The sequence below is a fragment of the Trachinotus anak genome, unplaced genomic scaffold (genome assembly GCF_046630095.1).
Source record: "Trachinotus anak isolate AG129_WGS33_773 ecotype Australia unplaced genomic scaffold, CSIRO_AGI_Tana_v1 ptg000013l, whole genome shotgun sequence".
Classification (NCBI taxonomy): domain Eukaryota; kingdom Metazoa; phylum Chordata; class Actinopteri; order Carangiformes; family Carangidae; genus Trachinotus; species Trachinotus anak.
Window position 1 is genome coordinate 20,290,823 of NW_027273864.1, and position 25,800 is coordinate 20,316,622.

General features: G+C 39.7%; 1 protein-coding gene across 2 annotated transcripts in view; it reads left to right on the forward strand.

The window, feature by feature from the left end:
- col2a1b (collagen, type II, alpha 1b) overlaps positions 1 to 25,800 on the forward strand; it is a 47,776-nt gene that overhangs the window by 20,387 nt on the left and 1,589 nt on the right. For both annotated transcript variants that reach the window (XM_071494030.1, XM_071494031.1), the window contains 34 exons: positions 1,770 to 1,868; positions 2,100 to 2,144; positions 2,590 to 2,688; positions 2,916 to 2,969; positions 3,263 to 3,370; positions 3,629 to 3,682; positions 5,347 to 5,445; positions 7,198 to 7,251; positions 8,063 to 8,161; positions 8,386 to 8,439; positions 8,744 to 8,797; positions 9,236 to 9,289; positions 9,464 to 9,517; positions 10,081 to 10,125; positions 10,206 to 10,304; positions 12,192 to 12,299; positions 12,411 to 12,464; positions 12,660 to 12,713; positions 12,906 to 12,959; positions 13,202 to 13,255; positions 15,787 to 15,894; positions 16,269 to 16,322; positions 16,426 to 16,479; positions 17,180 to 17,341; positions 19,096 to 19,203; positions 20,734 to 20,841; positions 21,100 to 21,153; positions 21,698 to 21,805; positions 22,505 to 22,558; positions 22,746 to 22,853; positions 23,019 to 23,072; positions 23,190 to 23,297; positions 24,565 to 24,853; positions 25,119 to 25,306. In XM_071494030.1, coding sequence (XP_071350131.1) covers positions 1,770 to 1,868; positions 2,100 to 2,144; positions 2,590 to 2,688; positions 2,916 to 2,969; positions 3,263 to 3,370; positions 3,629 to 3,682; positions 5,347 to 5,445; positions 7,198 to 7,251; positions 8,063 to 8,161; positions 8,386 to 8,439; positions 8,744 to 8,797; positions 9,236 to 9,289; positions 9,464 to 9,517; positions 10,081 to 10,125; positions 10,206 to 10,304; positions 12,192 to 12,299; positions 12,411 to 12,464; positions 12,660 to 12,713; positions 12,906 to 12,959; positions 13,202 to 13,255; positions 15,787 to 15,894; positions 16,269 to 16,322; positions 16,426 to 16,479; positions 17,180 to 17,341; positions 19,096 to 19,203; positions 20,734 to 20,841; positions 21,100 to 21,153; positions 21,698 to 21,805; positions 22,505 to 22,558; positions 22,746 to 22,853; positions 23,019 to 23,072; positions 23,190 to 23,297; positions 24,565 to 24,853; positions 25,119 to 25,306 — 2,952 coding nt within the window. The remainder of the gene's footprint in view (positions 1 to 1,769; positions 1,869 to 2,099; positions 2,145 to 2,589; positions 2,689 to 2,915; positions 2,970 to 3,262; positions 3,371 to 3,628; positions 3,683 to 5,346; positions 5,446 to 7,197; positions 7,252 to 8,062; positions 8,162 to 8,385; positions 8,440 to 8,743; positions 8,798 to 9,235; positions 9,290 to 9,463; positions 9,518 to 10,080; positions 10,126 to 10,205; positions 10,305 to 12,191; positions 12,300 to 12,410; positions 12,465 to 12,659; positions 12,714 to 12,905; positions 12,960 to 13,201; positions 13,256 to 15,786; positions 15,895 to 16,268; positions 16,323 to 16,425; positions 16,480 to 17,179; positions 17,342 to 19,095; positions 19,204 to 20,733; positions 20,842 to 21,099; positions 21,154 to 21,697; positions 21,806 to 22,504; positions 22,559 to 22,745; positions 22,854 to 23,018; positions 23,073 to 23,189; positions 23,298 to 24,564; positions 24,854 to 25,118; positions 25,307 to 25,800) is intronic.

The following is a 25,800-nucleotide window of genomic DNA, read 5'->3' on the forward strand; positions in this document are numbered from 1 at the left end:
TGTGTGTGTCAAAAGCCATGTAGAGTTTTTGTTCCAGCTACGGGGAAATTGTTATGTTAATGAATGGCCTCTTTGCAAGAGTTAAAGCTATAAAAAAAGTAAAATAAAGTTGCCAAAACAACAGTAAGACGGAGGAAACATGCCACAAAATAAAATTGGCCAACAGTGCTCATAATTCTACTCAAGCATATTTTATCACAATGTAAACATAGAGCAGGAAAGCCTCATGTTATATACCAAACAGCAACCAAAAGAAAAATGAGCTCAGCAGCCACAGAAGGAAAAAATACAACCAATACCGGATAAAACTTCATGTGGGCAAATAACAGCCGCATAAGATTAGAAATTAACAGCCAGCAGCAGAAGCTGAACGGAGGAAACACACACATACCAGCAGCAGCAGCATTATCTTGTAAAACCTAAAACTACTGTTTGGCTAAATGGTTGGTTTGTCTGGTTCACCTCCGATGAGGAGCAGTGCACAGCTGCTTCTCCGAGGAACCAAACACCAACTGATGATAACAAAGACAGCGCATGATGACAGGCTTATTAGAAATGAATATAGTTGAAGTGATGCAGTGATGATTAGTGTACATCCTTTGGTCAGAGTTGGAGCGGGCCCCTGAGCTGACAGGAACAGGATAATGACTGACGAACAGAGTCAGGTCAGCAACTCAAACATCTCAAACCGTCACAGTTTAAACTCTGATGATGGTAACAGCAGTTGTTAGCAGAGCTTTCAAATAAACAATAAGGAAGCAGGATACCAGTCAAAGAGTGGACATTGACTGTGTAAATAAGGGGTGCGTCGGTTATATGGGTCATCATGGATGTACGGGTCCACCGGGAACTGGCCCAGGGGTACAAGGGGTTGGGGGCACCTGGTCTTCACCTGCTAAAAATCCCAGAATCAGACACTAAATGACCAAAAAGAGATGCAAAACGACTACAAAAACACACAAACAATCCAAAACCACCAAAAACAGATGCAAAAGACCACAAAGAGATGTAAAACATATACATAGAGATTCAAGACCACTAGAAAAAGATACTAAACCACCAACATGGAGATGCAAAATATCTACAAAGAGATGTAAAACATTCTCAACGAGACTTAAAAAGCGGCACAGAGAGTGTGAAGAGTTTAGTTTAATGTAAAGCATTTCATTGTATTAGATGCTGGTTATATTTTTATTCATACATTAGATGTATTGTCATATATGTTTAAATATTGGAAAAAATATTCATAGTAAAATCGGGATATGGATTTAATTCATATCGCCCTAACTCTAAGCACTGTTCTGTCATAGAAGATCATTCCACACATTTTTTCTTTATTACATTATTAACACTGGTTTTTAAATATATTTTAGGTTATATATACCTTTTTGTACCAGGCTTATGGCCAGAGATACAGAGGCATTGCACTGACATGAATTTTAGTCCTGTTGTGTAGATAAGCCTCCATTCTAATACATATAGTATTTGAGATTTTTTTTTTTTTTAATTACTGCATTTAATTCAGTTTAAGTTTGGGTTGAGTCTAATCCCCTCTTGTCCTTTTCTGAGCTTTATCCTGTAAGAGAGATGTTTATCATTGTCTCAGCTCTTTCTGTAGCTTGTTTTCTGTAGGATTTGTCCATTTCTTTTTTGTTTTTTTTTTTTTGCTGGTTGCCAATTATGACATGTACTTAAACTTTCCAAAGATCTGTGCTGGCATTTTAATTTGATGTCATCTTTTTTTTTCTTTCCTCTGTGTTGCTGACCAGGGAGAAGCTGGTCCTACTGGTGCACGTGGACCTGAGGGTGCTCAGGGACCTCGTGGAGAATCTGGCACTCCTGGATCACCTGGACCTTCTGGCGCTTCTGTAAGTGATGCTATAAACATGTATTTAAAAGGGAAAACTTAGCTTATGAACTATAGAAAAGCATTACTTTATCTTAAATAACACACCTTAAATATGTCTCCTTGTGTCATGTCAGTTGATGTTTTTATCATTATTCTCATTGTTGATTATACCAAACAGTCCCAGATCAATAATTGAATCAGGACCAGTTATTGCAGTTTATTGACATGCTTTGTCACGTTTTCTTGACAGGGCAACCCCGGTACTGATGGTATCCCTGGAGCTAAAGGATCAGCTGTAAGTTTAAAGCTGCTATTTGTCTGTATTTCAAACTGCCTTCTTCTTACTGTAGATTTTCCTGTTTAGCTGTTGTACAGCAGAAGTGCTGGTGATGTTTTCTCACAGTCACTTTCAGAACTGCTGTATTGAACATAATCGATACGTCTGATATATTTTATAGAAGGCCAGGCCCACAGTGTTAAATTGCAACATGTTTCACATCATCAGTCCGAAGTGGTAGCTGGTCAGAATCCAACACATGAACAGAACAAACTAACACTGAGCTTTCTATTGCATCTTTAAAACTTTGCAGAAAAACATTGCAGTTGTAGCCATTGTTGTCACTGATGCTTTTATCTTATATCTTATTTATGATCATTTATAACTTATTGACCTTCCACTTAGATGGATGGTTAAAAAAAACATCAGCTGACTGTCTTCATGTCTCTTTCTCTCTCTTAAGGGTGCTCCTGGTATCGCTGGTGCTCCTGGTTTCCCAGGACCTCGTGGGCCTCCTGGGCCTCAGGGAGCTACTGGACCTCTCGGGCCCAAAGGAACATCTGTATGTACTCACTGAATTATTTGTGAACCACAGATAGTTCCTGTCATTGGATTTGTGTTGTTTGGAAACAGTTTAGCTCCAAGGTTATTCCCAGTTCCACAGACGATATCAGCTGCTGATTCCATTTTCCAAATAATGAAATGGAGCTGAAAAAATACTAATAACTTGCTGCTTTCTCTCTCTCTCTCACTCTCCCTCTCTCTTGTCTGTCTGTCTATGGTGTTTAGGGAGACCCAGGTATCCCAGGATTCAAGGGAGAGGCTGGACCAAAAGGAGAAATTGTGAGTTTTGTTTTGTTGTCTTTTAACTGTCCCCGTATTCCCCGATTGTTTATCTATTCCACAAAATCCAAATCCACCGTTACAGTATGTATACACTGTATTCAGCCAAATAATAAGCATGGATAACAATAACTACCAAGATCAAGTAAGTCTGAATTCAGCAGTTACACACTTTAAATGACACTGAAAAGAACTCGTGCTTCTGATGGGTTTTCACATAGTTTTATATGTGGGAAAACAACATATCTTCCTTTTCCTGTATTAACACAGTTTGTTACGAATGTGCTTTGCAGGGACCAGCTGGTCCTCAGGGAGCACCTGGCCCACAGGGAGAAGAGGGCAAGAGAGGACCTAGGGGTGAGCCTGGTGCTGCTGGACCACTTGGACCTCCTGGAGAGAGAGTAAGTACTGGAATCAGGTTATTTTCTAAGTTTTAAAAATTGAATGCTGTTTTGCACCACATCAGAGTAACAGCTTTCCTCTTGTGTACACTTGTGTATTTGATAGATTTAATGGAATTAAGGTCTTTTTAATTTGTTGGATACAACCAGGGAACCTCTTCAAGGACCATTATGAGATTCATTGACATATTGATGTTGTTTTGTTGATATTGTTGCTGTAATCATAACCTTGACTCTGGTTTTATGTTTTCTGTGTAGGGAGCCCCTGGTAACCGTGGTTTCCCCGGTCAAGATGGTCTGGCTGGTTCCAAGGTGAGTATCATCATAGTTTCACTTGTTCCCCACAGGAGGTTTTATTGTTGCTGTCAGGACAGAAAATCTGCTCTAAAGGAGAAAACGAACAGAGATGCATTTACAGGATACAGATCTGGACGAGAAAGGCCTAGAGCTAGAAGTGAATGCAGCTGATGGCGTCGGTATCTACGGGTGTAAATCTGTGAAACTGACAATTAACATATTCCATCTGCTTCAAATTGGATTTGAAAATTTCTGTTGGCCATGACTTTGGTTTTTTTTTTAATCTGACATTTCTGAATCATCTAATCACTGTGTTGTCACATAGTGTCGGACGCATATTGATTAAAAATCACATCACCATAAACTGAAATTCAATTTCACTCGATGTGATTGGATAACCCTCAAATCCAACCATAGAAAGATAAGGCTCTCGCTGATTCACACTCGTAGTGTTGTGTCATCTGTCCAACATTATATGAGGAGTGACATTATTCTGCTGTGACAGGCTTTGAAAAGCAAAGACTTAGCACTCTCTGGGCTTCAAACAGGCCTGTATACATTCTCCCTCTTGCCTGAAAATAAATCCACCTCCACACAAATGTCATTCACAATGGATGGCAGTCCTCTGCAGAAACCAAACACAAACTTGGCTAAACTCTCTAGATGGCTTTTTCATTTTAATGTAGACACTGTTCTGTCTCATAAAGATGGTATCTTGTTTATCCTGGTTATCAGATGATGTAATATAGGTTATTCTGGTCTTCTTATTCTTGCTTTGGGGAAAAAAAAGTTTAGTTTATTAAAAATGGGAATCTTTCAATTTGACTCTTACTCAGCAGTCAGATAGTTTTTCACACTGAGGTGAACAATTTGGCCTCAAACTGCATCATTACAACCAACTGGGAAATATATTTTAATAGATGTCCTTTATCAACACTGAAGTGCAATCAGGATTTTAGTTCATATCTGGTGTCAGTTGTGAAAATTCCAAAACATTAGTGTTAGGTTTAGAACAAAAAATGAAGAGCAGTGATAATTCAAGATATACAATTTCATGTGAGTATCTCTCAAAAGCCATAAATCCAGAAATTATTTTTTGTTTTTACTGTATTCTTTGAGAAGAATGAGTTCTACAAAATTGCATTAATTTTTTAGATAAATAATAAATGATAATAAATAAAAAATGAAAACTAAAATATATATTTCTCCAACATAACATGTCACTGGTGTTTCCCTGACGTGAAAATGTAGAACATCATTTTTTTTTTTTTTTTTTTTTTTTTATCTGTGATGAGCAAAAATGAAATTTGTCAGTTCGCCTCTGTCTTCATGATTGATGGGATGTTCACTTCAGAGGCAGCAGCGACACATGTAACTCCACCATGTGGCCTCAAGATGGCAGCATAGCTCATAAGCCTGTCATGCACTTGTGACCTACATGTCCCATATCAGCGAGGCCGGTATCTCATTTAACATTATCTTCTCCCCCTGCACAATTTCATTTCTACCAAAATGAGTCTGTCAAAATTTAATCTTCTCATCTCCAGTGGGTCAATGAAACTCCTTCGCACTATTAAAAGGAAAACTCATTTCCTCTTCAGTTTGAGAATTGAAGCGTTGCCTCCTTTGTGATTTTCTGAGTGACCGACCCCTGTTTTATATTCTTTCTCCTAACACAGGGAGCCCCCGGTGAGCGTGGACCTGCTGGTGCCAGTGGTCCCAAGGGCGCTAATGGTGACCCTGGCCGTCCTGGAGAGTCTGGTCTGCCTGGTGCCAGGGTAAGTTTGTCCTTTACCTACAGTTTGATTATCGCAGATCTGGATGTTGGTGATCTACAGAAATGTGCTTTAAAACATGCAAGAATAATAAGAGTCCATATCAGTACAATACACACAGTGTCAGATGTCACTGCAACCGAAGATAATGTGGTAGTGGTAATATTTAACAAATTATTATCTAGCTGTAGACTGGGCTCAGTCCTAATTTGTTGCTGTATTTTAATTCTTAGATCCCCACAACCTGTGAAAACCATGTATCTCCAAAAAGTACATCTTCATGCCATAAGAAAAACGGCCCCATTTTCAGCTTTGTGACAATGAGTTTTTTATGGTTAATTTAGCTTAAGAAGTGGTTATTTATACACATGAATGAACACTTCAGTGATTTAGTGTTACACTTATATAAATTTAGGAGACTCAGAGAGATAGACTGAAAACCAATTCTGAATCTGTAAATGCTGAGATGTCTTGAGTTTCAGTCCCTTCTGTGGGTTAATTAGAAACAAAATCCTGGATCCTAATATATATTATGTTTTCCACAATGCACCCAATTGCATTTTAAAACTCATTAAACTCTACCTGCTTGTTAAACACACATTCTCAGCACTGGTTCTCTGTTAAAGGAGTATTCCACTGATTAACATTGTACTGCTGTAACATTGTCAGATATTATATGGATGGATAGTTTCATTTTCATGCAACTCATGCAACAGAACAGTCTTTTATTATTCCAGGCATTCCTCTTCCTTGTCAAAACATGGTGCCTACATTACCCACAATGCAGCATAAACACCAACACTTTGGTCAGAGATTCAGATGTGGTATACTAGTCACAACTAACGTAGCCTCAAGCAGAGATAAGGAGTGAGCTACAGAGGTTTGATAAGCTCACACTCCACACTCCCAGATTTTGCTCATTTTCAAATTTGTAGTCCCCCAGCCCCAGCCAACGCTGACTCAAGTGACATCATTTGAGGCAGTTCATCAGATTCCTCACAGCTCCCTCAGGAGCATCAAAAAGTTCCTATCGAACTTTTTTATCATATACAGTCGTCCTTCCTAAGAGCTATAGACAGATTTTGGTGTTTAAAATAGGTGGAGCTCCCTTTTAGTTTACGTAGAAAATCTCTAAGCCAAGCTGACATTAATCCTGACACTTGACAAAGCTCGGCTGCAGCCACAGATGGCCCGAAATAACTGATTTCACAGGGAGTGTAGCTTGATGCGTAAAATTGGTGGAGTTATGCCTCATCCTTCAGTTTATTTATTAAATTCACCATCACCAATCTTGGAGATACATGGTTTTCAGTAGACAGAATTTGTGCTTCCTCCTTAATGGCGCCGCAGATGGCTGCCTCTGTGTTTTGGTGCGCTCTGCACCAATCACCAGAACAAATTCCTTGTACGTGAAAACATACTTGACAATAAACCTGATTCTGATTCTGATTCTGATTCTGATTCTGAAAGGATATTATCTCCCCAAAGTGACGCAAATAGTTGTTAATGTTTGTGTACAACTACAAGGTAGTATGGAAAAAGCACCTGTAGTGAACCAAGCTGATCCTTCAATCATGTTTCAGTTCTCAGTCATTTCCATCAGCAGGTGTTCAGCTGTCGCTTCTTGCACACAGGACCAATCAAAGGTGTAAACCCAGTTTCCCAGAGTGCCATATGTTCTCGCCTTATTTAGCACATCTGCCTAGAGATGTATGATGACTCATCTGGAATTTGACTATGTTTGCTCTCTGACAGGGCCTGACTGGTCGCCCTGGTGACGCTGGTCCTCAAGGCAAAGTTGGACCTTCTGTAAGTGCACTTTTTTACAATAATGTTGTTGTTGTTTCAATAAAAAACAATCACACAGCATGTATCTTCATGCAGTATTATGGGCTGTATGTTTTATTTTTTTTTATGTTACAACCAGGGAGGGACTCGTAATTTTATCAAATGCGCTCTCATCACATAATGATTCATAAGTGGTTTCATCAAATTGAATTACAGGAGATTTATCTACCAATTATCCACCAGCCTTATCCCAGTGGCGCTTGTGTTTTAAATAAGCTCAACTGTTTAAAGAGCAACAAAGTCTGACACACTGCAGCTTTCACATTGAAGTCAGAGCACACTAATTTTCTCCACTTGGGCTCCCTTTGCTGAACAGGCTCCTGTTTTTCATGATAACACTTACTCCTGAAGTGTATGCACTTTGTTTTCAGTCCAGTCTGTTTCTAAACTCTTTCATGTGGGCTGAATAAATATTATGTTCATTTTTTTTTAAATACATAGACATTTTTTTCTGTCTGGGAACTTTATCTCAGTAGAACATTATACTGTCGTTCACTGGCAGATTAAGCAGTTGTTTCGCTTTGTAACTTGGTGATTGAAGGACTGGCATATGGACTCATTGATAAATCAGCGTTTTCCACTGATGACCCAAGATGTAGAAACAGTTCACCCCTCGTTATCAGACCCATCTTCTCACAACAGCTTTTCCTTTTCGTACAAATGTGATCATGACTATATGTGTGCTGTGTATTGCTTAGATTTTTCATTTCTCTGTAAAGCACCATTTCTTATTTGCAAATGTTACAAAACTGACTTCACTTTACTTCACCAGGGAGCTCCTGGTGAGGATGGACGTCCAGGACCCCCCGGCCCACAGGGAGCCCGTGGACAGCCTGGTGTCATGGGATTCCCCGGACCCAAGGGAGCAACTGTAAGTACAATATTTATAACAAAGCCAAAGATATCTGTGTAGGAAAAATCTTCTACTGTTTTAATATCATCGCTGTGGGCCAGTTAGACCTGGACCTTCTCCTGGATTACTGCTATTCAGTGTGCACATCACGTGTACCCTCTGCTCCCGAAATAGGCACAGGACCAAGCAAATCAGCCGCAGCCTCTTGACTAACCACTGCATTTTGTTTGTGTTGTGATTAGGGTGAACCTGGCAAGTCTGGTGAGAAAGGACTGTCTGGAGCTCCTGGTCTGAGAGTAAGTTAGTTCACCTTAAATAACCTACTGCCTCTTTGTCATTACAAAAAGTCAACCATCTTATTTAAACACATCAAACTGAAGCTTTTTGTTCAAATACACAGGATGTTTAATACTGTGTATCTACTGTGACTCACCACTGATCTACCATGATGTGTGTAGTTCAGCTTCCACATGAGAAGCATGTTGAAAAGCTCAATTATAGCTATCAGATAGTTAATAGCATCACCTTTGGCTTAACTGTTGATAGCTATCTATTTGTTGTCCCCTCCTTCCTCATCCCGCTCTTTCTTCCTCTCCTCAGGGTCTGCCTGGCAAAGATGGAGAAACTGGATCTGCTGGACCCCCCGGCCCCGCTGTACGTATCTCATATCTCCCCCCATCCCACTCCAATAGCTTCAACACTGATATTATCTTCGCCTTTCCTCGGTCTGCTCTTAGAAGCAACCTTCAGTATCTCCATTTGCTGGACTGCCTCGATCATAGCTCTGTCTGGGGGAAAAAAAAGTCTTTGACACAAATGTCTGAATATTGTAAGATGGCATCACTTACTCACAGACTTTCAACTTGTTTTGAAGTTTGTGTCTAAATAGAATAAAGCCTATTTGACCTGAGTTAATCTGATATGGAAAAGCACAATTATTCATATGATGTTGACCGATACCAGAGCTGCATTAATGGCAAGTTTAGCGACGTTTTCCCACCATGTTAACCATCAAAGTCAAATGTGAAATTGCTGACATTTACTTAATGATAGAAGTTGACTAAGAATATGAATTATGGATTATCTGTGTAGGGCCCTGCTGGAGAGAGAGGAGAGCAAGGACAGCCCGGTCCCTCTGGCTTCCAGGTGAGTCTGTCTGCTCAAATCTTCAGCTGATTTTCTAACTGTCTCTAAGTAAAGTAGTAAATGTTTCACTGCTTTTACAATGGAAGACTTGCAAATAAAAACATCAGTCACTCAGTTTATCTGTGGTATTCAGCAGTGTACACATCACTACACTTGTTTCCCTCCCATACACAGGGTCTGCCTGGACCTCCTGGCCCCCCTGGTGAGGGAGGCAAGCCCGGAGACCAGGTGGGTGCACTTTTTTTTGGTGAAATATAGCTTTTAAGGTCACAAAATCACAGTGGATAACTAGTATTAATCTGTCAAGAGAAGCGATCCTGCATTAGTATTAGTTTTACTATCCTGTTAAGTGGATCTTGCTGTATAAGAGCAGGTGTACTCAGAAAACTTACCCAGTGCACATAAAGGTTCAATAAAATGAATAAAATCAGTTTCCTGCTCCACCATTTCTGTGATTCTGAACATTTTATATCAGGTCTTTGTCTTAAAATGAATCAAACAATGAACTCTGAGACAATAGTTTCACTATGGATGGAAAAGCATTACAATGTTATTATCATTTTTTTATGTAACACATCCCGTAATATCTGGTTCTACTGATTTTTGAGTTAGCCCGGTCACTGCGGTAAGCCAGTCTGGAGTATAATTAAATCTATGTAGCAGTAGTAGCAGTAGTAGCAGTAGTACTAATTGTAGTAGTTCCTCTTATACAGAGTATACATGGCTTGATTTGTCAGACACTGATCCCACTTGTCTTTTCTCTTAACCTCACTTTCTGTCTGTCATTTCAGGGTGTTCCCGGAGAGGCTGGAGCTGCCGGCGCCACTGGCCCCAGAGTAAGTTGATTTAACTTCTCTGCTCTCCGTTCGACTGATTGTCAGACATGTCTGCTGATTGTCGTTGTGTCACTGTTCAGGGAGAGCGCGGTTTCCCCGGAGAGAGAGGTGCTGCTGGCCCTCAGGGTCTGCAGGGACCCAGAGGTCTGCCTGGAACTCCTGGAACTGACGGACCCAAGGTGAGTCCAGCATTTGGAAAAACCAGGCGGATTTTCAGATCATTAAATGTTATTCTCTGAAATTTACTCACATGACTGGCAAATAATATTCTGTGTTCCTTACGCCAGATTTGATATAATCTTTTCACATGCAGCAGCAGAAACGCAGCAGTCGGAGCATGCGATTAAACGATTGCTTCGGGTTTTTGTGAGTTGAGCTGTGAACATTCAGTGTTTTGTCTGTGGGAGGAAATCAACCACCCAAATCCTGACCCATTTCATTAGTAGATGATAGTCTAGTGGTGGTGTATAAGGCACTTGCTATAGGAAATGACCTGTGACAAAAGGTCGCAAGCAGACATTGTTTTGATTTAAGGAGTCACAAGCAGAAAACATTGGGGACAACAGCTAACGGCCAGAGGCATTTGCTGCATGTCACAACCCATTTCACGAACTTAAAATAAAAAAAAAGAAACAAATATTAAATAAGGAAAATATGATATTCATGTGGACATATACATCCAGTCTCATATGCTCCATATAAGACCAGACAGTCAAACACACTGACACGTATCTGGATATAAACACTATACCACTGTATAATGGATAGTGTTCATGTATAAGCACTATATGTAGAAACTGCTGGAAACCAGATATCACTTGAACAGAAAAGTATTTTATTACCATAATAAATATCTCTACGATTCAAGACTCTTGACCTGCATTCTAATACTACATAAAAATTAGTTCATAAAAATGTGTGTGTGTTTTCAAAAGAAATTATATTTTCTCTGTATTCCCTGAACAACTGATACCTCAGTGTATTTCCAATCAGGCTGCACAGTCACTTGTTTATCAGCCATCAGCACATTTCTGCCACCGCAGTAATTTCTCACAACTGCACTGTAAGTAGAGAAAGAGCTCAGAGCGGTTGCAATTCCCACTTTTGCTTTGTTATCTGGTCAGATTTTAATCCCAGTTCATAGGTTTTTTTTCCCCCCTTGAGGTCAGACAGGAGTGGATAGAGAGGGTGAGGATTATAGAGCTGACATGAGTGATGGAGGAGGAATCAACAGAGCGTTTGTGGAGGGTGAAGCAGGAATCTGAGAAAGATTGAGAAGGATTTGTTGCACAAGACACTTTTTATTGGAACTTAAGGGGGCTGATGATGTACAGTTTTAATGCATTCGCAGGCAGCATGGAGGCTGCGTGAGCCCTGTGGTTACAGCTTAATGACTGGAGATAGGCAGCAGAGTTGCTGTGTCTGATCTACAGTCTGAGGCTGCAGCAGAAAGCACCGCTGATAAGCCTGACAACTTTTGACCAGGAGTGGGCCTGGTGGAGCCACTTACGAACAAAATCAAAGTGTGCACTTGCTTCCATTTTCTTGCCTTTGATATGTGGAATAGAGTTTTTTTTTTTTTTATGATCAAACTCCCTTTCCTACTCAAAACAGAGAGGAACACATGGAATTTGAGATATTTTTTTATATCTAAAACTGACCGACTGAGTTAATGTTTTTGGTCAAAATTTATTTTAATCCAGAAAGTGAACAACCTGTGTCAGGCGGGTAATATTTAACAGCTGCTTTTTCCATCCTCTGATAACCTTCAAGCAGAACATGCCGCAACAAAGATGAATGTGGGTCTGTTTTGTTGAATAAGTAGATGCTTCCTCACTGTGACAGCATCATTTGCGTGTTTCTGACTCACATGTAAATAAAAACAAAACGTCTTAGCAAAAGCAATCTGAAAAGTGACAACAAAACATGCTCAACAAACGCCTTGTCTCAGCCCCAAACCTTGAATGCATCAATAAGCACACAGCACCTCACATCTGTAGTAGGTGCTTACATCAAACACTTGTTACTGCACTAACCCATCTCCATTTATTTCTGCTCCATAATAGGGAGCCATTGGACCTGCTGGTGCCGGCGGAGCTCAGGGACCCCCTGGCCTGCAGGGTATGCCTGGAGAGAGAGGAGCTGCTGGCATTCCTGGACCTAAAGGAGACAGAGTAAGCCATGGCGGGAACGTGTTAATGACAGAATATGCATATTTACTTAAGTTGAAGTTTTATGCCTAAAACTACCAGGTGACTGATTTGTTTTTTTATTAAACCCCATAGGGTGACCTTGGAGAGAAAGGACCTGAAGGTGCTTCCGGCAAAGACGGTGCCAGAGTGAGTCACTGTCATCCATTTTATTTTTTTCATAAACAGTAATAGTCAGTGTTGTATATGGACAGAATGTATTCACTTGCAACTGTTCAAAAAAAAAAAAAAAGTTAAAATTCTTTGTTCTTACTAATTGGAACCTTAAATTTGTTTATTCCCATCCTGCCTCAAACTTTTTTTTACATCTGCTTCCTGTCACAGGGTCTCACTGGTCCCATTGGTCCTCCTGGTCCTTCTGGTCCCAACGGTGAGAAGGTGAGTACTGCACCATTTTTTTAAGTCTACATGTGAGTTGAAATCATCTTTGTGGTCTGTCAATATTAGTTTGTATAATTTCTTTTTGACATAATTTATTGCTTTAAGTGTCTTAAGGTATGAAGGCCATATCTGTCACTGACTGTGTATCTGAGCCCAGTGTTTATGGCTTGATGCTGTCTTCCCTTCCAGGGTGAATCTGGTCCTGCTGGTCCCTCCGGAGCTCCTGGTACCCGCGGTGCTCCTGTAAGTGTCACAGTTTAACCAGTATCAATTCATTTAGTTAAAAGAGTTTATGAATTTTGTGTATATATAGTGCCTTGTAGTACATTACCAGCCAGAAGGATCAGAGATGATAAGTTTTAGAACAGAGGTGATCTGTGTTGTTGTTGTGTTATTGGAGTTCAGAGAGAACACATTTCTCTTGCTTCTGCACTCTGCGTCGCAGCCTGAACTACCCTCTGAGTTTTTTTTTTTGCTTCTTTCAGGGTGACAGGGGTGAGACTGGACCTCCTGGGCCTGCTGGATTTGCTGGACCCCCTGTAAGTAACAAAAACACAAAGTGACTAGGTCATAGGTCTGCAGAAATCTCAAGAACATCACTGCAGAGCCGTAGACTAAATAACAAAGCGTGGTCTACGGCCTTTGAGAATTGTTTGCAAGGCTGAGAGATCCATAGCAATAAAAACTTAAAATAAAAAAAAAATAAAAATCTTAGTTAAAAAAATGTTACTATAGATTATTTTGTAGATTTCCATGGAGTTGTCACCTCATCACTGATCTTAAGTAACACTATGGACAGAAAAGAAGTTACAGATACAGCTAGTTTTAAAACATGGCTAAATACTTCACAGTTGTGAGTGTATGTACGTTGTGTACATGCACTGAAATTAAAAATATAATACACCTACATTTAACTTAAAAGCACTATAACTACCACCCTTTTAAAAACCAGTTGCAAAAGTTGGAAAAATAATAAGCACAGTAATTACTAACTCTTCCAGTGTAAAAAAGATGTAACATTTAATTATTGGATGAAAGGCAAGGCAAGTTTATTTAAATATTATATAGTTAATTAATATGTATATAGCCTATTCCAGAGTCTTTGAAATACACAGTACAGAAGATATACAACAGATGTATGTTTGAGTTTGATAATAATCAGTTACAGTGAAAATGTCGTTGTTTTATTCTAAAAAAAAAAAAAAGATTCAAACCCTCACCTCATGTTTTGTTACCTGGAAAATGAGACTCCCAGACACAGCTTTGCTCTTTATTACTACTATCTGGAAACACTTGGATATTCCATTGCCTTCACCTCTTTTTCAGATCTCACTGAATCATTTTTTATCCTGGCACAGTTTCCTCGGTATATTATTCAGCGGAGAGAGATGAGTGTGTAGATAGTCGGAAGTCTCCACATCACTCATCCATTTAGTTCCTCCCAAAGTCTCCGGGCCGTCATCAGCTAAATGTTTTTAATAAGCTGCATCCTGCCAAATGGAGTTTCATCAATGTTTTGCTACCAACACAATCAATCAAATGTTTTGGTTTTTTTTTGTCTAGGTTGCACCATGATTAATTATTGAATTTATGTCAAGATGAATAACACTACAAGGTGTCTAAATATTTTTGTTGACAGCTCACAGGTTGTAACATCACAGCTTATCACCTCACAGACTGAACACAGACATAGATATTATACAAAACATCGGCAGCACCTATTAGATATTTTGAAATCTGGGTTGACGGATGCAGACATCTAATTGGTGTCGAAGCAGTCACAGTCTCAATCAATATTTATGTGGAAGAAAAAACATGAGAGAAGGAAGGAAGGTGAAAGAAAACTCATCTGCACAGTAAATAGCACTTTCTGCTACTTGTAGTCAAATCTATGTGACACCAGCCACTGTGGCCACAGTGACCATTAAATGTGGGGCAAATGCTAAAAATGCAGTGTAGCGGTAGGACTTGTAGAGCACAATCATAAGTCAGTGAACAGACAATATCTATGTAAAGTTTTGCTAACATTAGCCACCAGGAGCTAATGGCCATACCAGGCCCATTAAGGTTCTATCAGAGTTTAAATTGAGCAGTTGTGTTGTGTTTTATTTAAATTGTAGGAGGACTTATATAAATATATATAATAATATGTATATGTTATACATATTATATATTATATGTTATTTCAAATATTGCATAGTTTCACTTTAAAAGAATGATATGGTGCTCTGATCTAATACTGCATTCAAAGCTTAACTTAATGTAGAAAAATGTTAGTGTCAAAATCTGCTCAATGTGCAAAAAAGTATGCAAGGCCCATTTCAGCATAATGTTTATTATATTATTGAATTATTATTGATGTATTGTTGTGTAAATTGCTGTAATGTCTGTAAAGTCTTTTCTTTTTCCATAGATAATGCATCATCATTTGTTTGTTGATTATATTTTGTGTTATTACTCTGAATCTGCCAAGTAACTAGTCACTAAAAGTATTGAATTAATGTAGTGTAGTAAGTGTAAAGCCACAGAAAATGAAAATATTCCAGTAACGTACAAGTACCTGAAAATTGTATTTAGCTCCTTCCCACCACTGTAACTGGGAGTTTGAATCTTCAGTGTAGATGAGTAAAGCTTAGTAGTTGTGGCTTCATGTGGGGTCATGTCGTGTATGACTGCGATTTAAAGCATAAATGTATGTATGCTTTCTCCATCTTAACTGCACTCCACTGATTTGGTATTGCACTTCCACAAAGTTTGGACGCCAACAGGGACACATTTAAAAGATAATGGTCAAAATCTAAGTAGTAGAGGATAAGCTATCCCAACTTTTAGTGTAGCTCAAGTTCCAAAAACCCTGGATACTACAATTCCCATGGTGCAACTGAGTAGCATATTTTCATTAGACTTTCCATGCTAGAGAAATACTCCACACCTCCAATTTATAATGCAGGCTTTCTGTTATAAATCCTCTTATGAAGCCACAGAAGACAAGTAGCTCACTCACAAATATAAACATCTGTTGTTTTGACATTGGACGTGTTTCATAACTGTTTCTGTCTTTTTCTTTCAGGGTGCTGATGGTCAACCTGGAACCAAGGGAGAGCAGGGAGAATCCGGACAGAAGGGAGACGCTGGTGCCCCTGGACCCCAAGGACCATCTGGTGCCCCTGGACCTGCAGTGGGTGTCACTCTAGATTTTTATTTTTTACACTGCTGCTAAACTAAAGAGTGATTTTCTTGCTACCTTTGTCTAATCCCTAAACAATGAAGGCTTATAAACAACAGCAAGACAGATGTCTTTCTTATGAGAAGAGAAAAATCCACAAATCAGAAGAAAAATCCTACTTTTTCCTCTTTGTTGAACATCTGTTGAGGGGTAAACATCATTCCAGGGCCGCACCAGGCAGAATAAAAAAGGCAGACAGCCTCCCCGCCAACTCAATATATTGCAGCATTATTTAACAGCAACTGAATGTGTTTTTTAGATAGGTTTATATTGTCCTCTATAAATATAAAACAAATGTCAGACAGTAATGTACTTTTCTGTTCCAGGGTCCTACAGGTGTTTCTGGACCTAAAGGTGCTCGTGGTGCTCAGGGCCCTCCTGTAAGTGAACATACTTTTATCTTTGTCTCGTAGTAACACATGCAGAAATGATTATTTTGTGGGATTATTTTTGGCTTTGTCTAAATTAATCTTTCTCTGTCAGGGTGCCACTGGTTTCCCTGGAGCCGCTGGCAGAGTCGGACCACCTGGTCCCAATGTAAGTTCAGTCTGCATCATCCGACTGAGTTCCCCTGTAGCTAAAAATACAGCTATAGTGTTGTAACCAGAAACCACATACATCACATTAATGTAGATATTTTCTACATTATTTGACAGATATTTTTGTGATCTATCCTACTTTTACAAAGATGTCCAGTATAAATAAACTGTTGGATAATGTCTGTTAGTATGGGAAACATAAAAAAAGCTTCATATATAACCCCAAGTATGAGAAAGAAGAAGGAAAACGAGCTTGATTTACATTTTACAAGGAAGAACCAGGTGCAGCAGAACAGATAAAGGAATGTTTCCTAAATGCCACCTGACTTATTGTCACGCAGGAAGCCTTTTTAATTTGCACCTGTAAACTGTAAACTTGCTGTTTCAGCACAAACACACTACCAGAGCAGCATGTGTGACACAGTGGGACCCGTTGTAGCTTGTTTAGAATATCTTTTATAGACTCGCTAAAAAGAAGTGCAACATATTGTGAGAACGAAGTCTGATTGTGTAAACCTGCTAATGTGAGATATGTGTCATTAAAAGTTATTTAGAATTTCTCAGAAGCCCTTGGGCTCATTGAAATAATAGAAATATGATTGCTTGTGTATGTGGGCTTGGGCCCTATAGAGCTGACAGATATTATAATGTTATTTTCCATTTAATGTATTTTATGTCATCCTCCTTACAATTCTCAGGGTAATCCTGGACCCGCTGGTCCTGCTGGCCCCCCTGGCAAAGATGGACCCAAGGGTGTGAGGGGAGATGGTGGACCACCAGGCAGACAGGGTGACGCAGGGCTCCGCGGTCCTGCTGGGGCTGCTGGAGAGAAGGGAGATGCTGGAGAGGATGGTCCTCCTGTGAGTTTGTCATTCTTTAATCATATTCCTCTTTATACCACTCAAGACACCGCTGGGCTGTTACATAATCTGTAACTTCTTGACCTTGTGACACTTGAAATACCACTACAATCCCTCCAGCACCCACAGGCACGCATATTTAGCCACTCTTCAGACCGCACATCTCCTTGAACACCGTCAAGGTGAACTCAGGTGTCCATTACAGGGAGAAGAAAATTATTAAATGTGTTTGTTTTCTACATTTCTGTCGACTTTTGTGTCGCTCTGTCAGTACCAAGAGCCAATTTCATCAGTAATGGACAGCAGCTGAGCACATTCTCCATTAATACACACAGCTGTCAGTGTCCATCACTGACTGTAATAACAGACCAAGACACATGAGAGCATGGGGCAGTGCAGCCCCGGTGACAGAAAGATGACAGGACCCCAGGCTCCTACCTTTCCTACACTTAGCACTGCACACACACCCATCATAAACACACAATGAGTCCTGTCAAGCTAATGACACATCACAGATGATTACATACTCAAACATGAAGATAGCTGCCGGGTCCAGACCCTTCCCACCTATAGATTACATATGTGAAATCTTGACCCATGTATCAACACATCGGCGTCTCTGTCAGCTGAACCATGTGTCTCAGGTGTTCTCTGTGAACATGGGTTAAGGGAGCTTTCACTGCTGCACACCTCAGGACATGTGGCAGAGTGGACTGAGGTGGTATGGATGAAGTAGATCTGAAAAGATGGATGGACAGATTGATGTGATGTGTGTAGCTGCAGCTGAGAGTGGTAAAATCCCAGATAGAGCAAATGACAGAAGATATAAATAAATCAGAGGTGACATGACAGAAACAGAGGCAAAGAGAGAAAAGAACAGGACACAAACAAAACTTTGCTAAAAAACAAACATTAAAATAACTCGCTCTGTATTCAGTTGTATGCATCTGTCAACAAACTATAATGCTTGGTGACTCAAAGGAGTCTTTGTCAGTTGGTGTGCAACCTCACAGCAACAACAAAACTCCAGAAATCACTGCTCACAGCCAAAAAATAGACTGATACATAAAACCACCCTTTATAGGTGCTTTGCTTTTATGCTAAGCTAAGCTGGGCTAAGCTAACTGGCTGCTCACTATAGCTCAATATTTACCGCATAGTCTTGAGAGTGGTATGGATCTTTTCATCGTACCTGTTAGCCCGGAAGATAATAAGTATATTTCCCAAAATATGAAACTATTCCTTTAAGACATGGTTTGCTCAAAATACTGTTGTAATAATGGCTAAAAAGTTTATTTCAATTTGAAAAGGACAGATGGTTTTATTTAATGTATTTCACGTAAAGTATAATTGCAAATAGGCAAGGAAAGCTAAAAGACTATGAAAGTATAAAAGAAAATTGTGTATATTACAAACAGGTTTAGAAAAAATGATGTAATTCATTTGAATAAGTTTATTTTAATCTTTACTTATTTATTTATTTATTCATTCAACTTATTATTGTGTACGTCTTACAATTTAATATAATTTAAGGGTTGTAAAAATAAAAGGACATAGGCCAATGTATTATTAATGTCATTAGCCTCAAAATCCTGTGTGGTTTTATGTTATTTCAATAAAGAAAAAATGGAAGAAAAAAAATATAATGAAAAAATACCAAACTCTAATTAAATGAATTGGCACAAGTGGCAACAAACAATAATACATTTGCCATATGTTAACTGTGTTTTCTGCCTCTTTTTTTCCCCTCACAGGGCCCTCCAGGTCCTTCAGGTCCTCAGGGTTTGGCTGGTCAGCGCGGTATTGTCGGTCTACCTGGACAGCGTGGTGAGAGAGGTTTCCCTGGTCTGCCTGGACCTTCTGTAAGTAACAAAATGTTCACTTACTCAAGTAATCAATATACAGATTAAGGATGTAGCATAACAATTCTTTTCATTATCTGACAATTATTTATTTATTTTAATTGAATCATATTTTAGTCTATAATAATCATTTTTTTGGCTATAATATATGTCAAACAAACTGAAAGATTGCCGTCACAATTTCCTAGCGGCAAAGGTGGTACCTTCAAATTGCATGTTTTGTATAAATGTATAAGATATGGAATAGTAATAGTGATGACATCAATCATTCTGTGGCTGAGAGAGCTCATTACACTGCAGCACAAGAACACACACGTCTGTTGGCTCCTCTTCCCATAAGGTGCAGTGTGTTGAGCTCACTTGCCTATCATACTCTTCATTTTTTCTGGACATTTTTGTGGATCAAACGATTCACTTAACGATTGCTCAAGAAAATAATCGGCAGATTAATTGAAAAGAAAAATAGTCATGAGTTACAGCCCTACACACCAATATCACTGAGTAAAAAATAGAAAAATATATAGATAATCCTCACAGTTGAGAAGCTGGAACTCATCACATTACCTAATGTTTTGTTACTTAGTCCAAGTGAATGGTAGAAACCCTCAGACAGGCTCTGGACTGTCATTCTGCTGTCCTAATTAGATCACAGTCAAGTCACATCTAACATGAGCCAGGGCTTCTCTCCTGCTGAACTCCATTTGATGTACAGTATGACATGAGACAAGACAGCTCCCACTGCTTAGATCTCTCACTATCTGATACGTGACTTGGGCCATGTCCCCTACTTACAACATCTCAGTGGGCATGTCCTTACCTTTAATTATTCATCAGTATGCATGAAAGCGATGCCAATAAAGCAGCTAAACTCACCCAGGAATGTTTCAAACCGAGAACAAGCTTTCAGTAACGGAAGTGGAGTTTGAAGTGCAGATACAGTCTCTTTGGTGCTGTGTAGATTTAGAGTTAGGACCCCTTGAAGGCAGCACGTGCCCAGAGTTTGGTATATCTAGATTGAGGCAATAGTATGTGCTATTAAAAAAAATAAATGAATAAATTAAGTTTTTAGATTAAATAGCTTGTTTGTGGGTAAATTAGCATTTCAAGTTGTCTGTGTAATAGATGTGTAATTAATTAAGACATCAACATCAACGCTTCCTACACCTGACTGGATGAATGCATCAGTCGTCTTTGCTTCTGATTTTCAAACTGAAAAAGCTTGGCGGCTGTGCTGGAAACATCTCCAACACTACCCAAAGCCAGTTTCTGGCTTTGGGTAGTAGTGGAGATGAATAAGAGGAGATGAATAAGTCGAACAGGTGCAAAAACATGCCATATTTTATATATCATGCATTTTATGTCATCATAGAGCCTGTCACCATGGCAACCATTTATAAACAACTTTATGTAGCAAAGGTCAGACTGGGATCCAATCATATGATGAGTTGTATTTCTAGGTAAATTATATTTTCGTACAGTGTGATTTATTAGGGTTTACTTTAAGTGTAGTAATGAGTCTTCTTTTCTCAGGGTGAGCCTGGAAAGCAGGGAGCTTCTGGTGGCCCTGGAGACCGTGGACCCCCTGGACCTGTTGGACCTCCTGGACTCACTGGACCTGCAGGAGAGCCTGGCAGAGAGGTCAGAGAATCTCCAGCACACAGCATGTCAAATTGTATCTTCTCCAGGGGCTCTTAACTGTTCATAATCCCAGGACTGAAATGGCAGAATTTTGATCTGGAGGCCAAGTCCATTGAAATACACTGCGATTTGCATCATGTATACATTTGCATTGTGTTTGCACCGTATCATTAATGCAGCTCATCAGTATTCAGTAGGACATCTGGCTCAGTGGAGGTGGAAGCTATTAACACCTGATATTGTTCTGTCATCTGATAGGGCAACCCTGGATCTGATGGACCTCCTGGTAGAGATGGTGCTACTGGAATCAAGGTGAGAAACACAGAACACTACATCAAACATAGTAATTACAAATCATTGTACTTGTTCTGTGACATAAATCAACTTATTGGACGCTGATTGCATGACAACACCAGCAACTCTGGTTTAAATAATATAAACCTGCTGTTTCACTTTTAATCTGGCCTGATGGGATGAATTTTATTGATTTAGTCAACACGTTGCCAGAGCTGCTCTAAAACCGCCTGTAAATGACTAAATTGCTGAAAATGCAGTAACCTTTAACACAAACAGAATCATGCTCTATCATCTTGTTCTTAGTCTGCTGCCACAACATAGCAAGTAGGCTATTAGCTCATCCTTTCAGCATACAAGAGTTCTTGTTGTCAGACGACAGACCTGCTTCTTGTCTTGTTGCTGCTGTTTCCCCTTAAGTGCACCGTTTGATTGCATTTTTTTTTTTTTTTTTTCTATCTGGGTCTGTAACTCAACATTTCTACTTGCAGTGTAGACTAAAAGTAGGCAATCATGTGTTCATAGCCTCCCTGTCGTGACTGTTGTGCTCTCTGTGCTGCAGGGTGATCGTGGTAACACTGGTCCTGCTGGTGCTCCCGGTGCTCCAGGCGCTCCTGGTGCCCCTGGTCCTGTGGGTCCTACTGGCAAACAGGGAGACAGAGGAGAGTCTGTAAGTAGTAGCTCCAGCACAAGTGAAATTGTCCAAAAAAAAAAAAAATGTGATGACATTTTCTTAATACAGTAGCATGTTTTTAGAAGAGTTTTACTGCCAGCAAGGAAGAGACGTGATTTTAATGAGGAGGATTCTTCACCTGCTGGAAATTAGCATACTGTCTGATAGCACATTTATACAAGTACAGAGGAGGATGTCTCAAGTGTTTTATCACTGACTAACTGACATGTGGTTAAAGAGAAAACACTTCTCCCCTTTTTAATGGCATTTATTCAGTGTATTTTATTGAGGCGTCTTCTAATCTGTTTTATTTGCTCCTTAAATGAACCATAGTGCAAAATGTCTTGCTCCAGAACACATATTTGACATTATGGGTTAAAAGAGTGCTTTTGGAAAATTGCATTCTTATCTTTAGTACTAATTACCTACAGGCCTTCTAGCAATCAACTACTCCCCACCAACTAGTAAAGGAACAGTAGGGCACATAGGAGATGGGTATACAGTATGTACACACACTGACTTGTAGGTGTTTGGGTGGCAGCACCTTTGAAAAAAGGAAAAACAGTAGCAGATGATGATGGGAATAACCCACATATTAAAAGATACCATAACAGTAAAAACGTACCGTACCAGTTATTTTCCAAGCACTGTGTTTCTACTGTAAAATCAGTCCCTTTTTTTCTTCTTCTTTCTCAGGGTGCACAAGGACCTTCTGGACCTCCAGGACCTGCCGGTGCCAGAGGAATGCCCGTGCGTATCATTCTGAACATTAACACGCATGCATTCACAGTTTTTAAATTATTTCTGCACAAGCAAAAGTCTGACCGTAGAATTGGTCTATCCACCCAAGAGTGAAATTAACATTTGGAGTTCACAGGATAGAAACACTTCACCAGACAAACACAGGTAAATTAGGACGTTTTCCACTTGTTCTCAGGGACCCCAAGGACCCCGTGGTGACAAAGGTGAGGCTGGAGAGTCCGGTGAGAGAGGACAGAAGGGACACAGAGGCTTCACTGGTCTGCAAGGTCTGCCCGGACCTCCGGTAAGCATCCAGACAGAATACGAATAAATGTGCATCCACACCTTTTGTTACGCTTGTCAGACGACTTTAAGCGATTCTTGTTTTAGCCACAGTTTATTGCTTTTTATCATCATCCCACTGATGTTTTTTTAAACTATATATAAATGTAATCATCATCTGCACTAGGGTCAATCTGGAGACCAGGGTGCTACTGGACCTGCAGGACCTTCTGGACAAAGAGTGAGTATAAACACTAGCAAATTACTCAGTTGTAATAAAAAAAAGTTTGGAATATCACTTCACATGTAGTTTCTGTGGAGCTTAACACCAAGCCTTTTTCTCCATTTGTGTATGTAGGGACCACCTGGACCTGTTGGCCCTGCTGGAAAGGACGGTGCAAATGGTATGCCAGGACCCATTGGACCCCCTGGACCTCGTGGTCGCAGTGGAGAGACCGGTCCCGCTGTGAGTACCCAGAGAACTTTCTCCACCTGTAAATAAACAAAGATACAAATGGAAACAATAAATCATTATGAAGAAGAGCTGATAGGCAGGCACCACAGTTGTGGATTATTCAGCTAAAATTGAATGGAAAATATCAGAATCATTGCATTCATGATTTTAATCAATTATTCTCTGGCCTCTACCCTAGAACTGCATTAAACATCCAGAGCCATAAATAATAGCATTGTTCTGAAACCAGAAATGTGGCACAAGTTTGAAATTGCATGCTGCCATTGGCCAACAACCGACATCTTGGCCCAATAAAGAAATAAACATGTTTAAACATCTGAGTAGTATCTTGATAGCACTTGAAAACATACAATCCATATAAAAATGATGGGTTCATGAAATACTATATAACAGCTAATATTAGACATATTAGAAATTCTGTCACAATTTAATCGATTAAGATATTTCTGCATTTTCTACATGTCACATTTTAGTCAATTTTCATACAGGAATAAAAATGAATCAATTGTTGACATATTTAAAGGCTGTAATACAATTAAACATCATAATGCTTTTGTAATTCATTCTTTGATACTAAAGTGTGGATTAAAGAGAGGGATTACTAAAATTTACTCCATCAATAAATAGATCAGATTAAACTGCAAATGAAGCAATCAATCAATCAATAAATTATATTGAAAACTGACACAAAAAAAGGAGAGAAAAACTTAATCTAAGATTAAGTTAAAAAGGAGTTTTAAAGCAACTACGGTGCATTCAGAAAGTGTTCAGGCCTTGCCTTCACCGCTTTCATATTTAACAGTTTCATGGTTTTCATATTTTGTTATGTTGCAGCCTTATGCTAAAATCTCTCATTAAATTACCCTCCAGTCAAGGTTTAGTAACATCTCAGAGATGATCAAGAGAGATGGGAGGCACCTGAGCTACTTTATGAATGCACTGTGAATAAGATGTAGCGAGAGCTTTTGTTTGCGTCACATTAATTTGTCTGCGCAACACGTGTTGTTCAAACTGAGTGTCTAATACCAGGAAACTAAAACGAGAGACCAGATTGCAGAACAGATGGCAGTATTTCCTGCACCTATTGTGGGAGGTGAGGAGGGACTTGTCTAGTCTGATTGGAGAAGGAAGAATAATCCTCCATTTGTGAGCAAGAAATGAGAATACACAAGTGGAGTGGAGGGGACAAAAAAAGAAATGACCAAGTTATGTACTAAATATAATCTTTCTGTCTTTCTCTCTCCCTTTTCTCTCTCAGGGTCCCCCCGGAAACCCTGGACCCCCTGGTCCTCCTGGTCCCCCTGGCCCTGGCATCGATATGTCTGCCTTCGCCGGCCTGGGTCAGACTGAGAAGTCTCCCGATCCTCTCAGGTACATGAGGGCCGACCAGGCCTCCGGAAACCTCCGTCAGCACGATGCTGAGGTTGACGCCACCCTCAAATCTCTCAACAACCAGATCGAGAACATCCGCAGCCCTGAGGGATCCAAGAAGAACCCTGCTCGCACCTGCAGGGACCTGAAGCTCTGTCATCCCGACTGGAAGAGCGGTGAGTGACACCGGGAGGAATTGGTCAGATTGGGGTGAGACAATAAAGTAGACACAAGTTATGTAGCATTTCAAGTTGGCACCTCAAGTTTGGTAAAGTCTGGGAGTGTTCGCACGTGGCTGATATATCACAATATACCATAACAAATATAACAAAATATCATTCCATTCTATGCTAAACCTTCAATATAATCACTTTTTTATTCAGCCAAAGAGGGGCTTAAATGTGAGGAGAAATCTCACCCTAATGTTTTTTTTGCCTGTAGGAGAGTACTGGATTGACCCCAATCAGGGCTGCACCGTTGATGCAATCAAGGTCTTCTGTAACATGGAGACAGGAGAGTCTTGTGTCCACCCCAAGCCTTCCAGCATCCCTCGCAAGAACTGGTGGTCCAGCAAGAGCAAAGACCGCAAACACGTCTGGTTCGGAGAGACAATGAATGGAGGATTCCACGTAAGTCGCACCATGATTTTCAGTTGCCTGCGCAAACAGTTGAGCTGAAACATGCCCACCACTTCTATTTGTACTGTAATGTAGTCGTGGACTTGCTCTTAACATTAGCAATTTATTTAGAATTTGGCACAAGTCTCATTATTTTATTTTATATTTTGTTTTCTTATTTGTAAAAACAAGGGTCAGGGAATTTATTGACGTTACATTGATTATTGTCCTCTCACCCAGTGAGTGCTGGGATATGTTCTACCCCATTCACCTGCACAGTGGGCACTGATAGTGGATGGATTTTGATTATTAACAAACTTTTACATTTATTAAGGTTTTTAAGAAAACTAGTAACAGAAAAATCTGGGTGAAAATCTGATTCATAAAATACCACCACTAAGACTGCTTTCCAGCCTGTTGTTTATTAAACATTTATGTTTTCTTCGCAGAACAATCTTCCCACTGTAAGGTGCATATCAAAGTGAAGGAAAATTAAATCTGCTTGA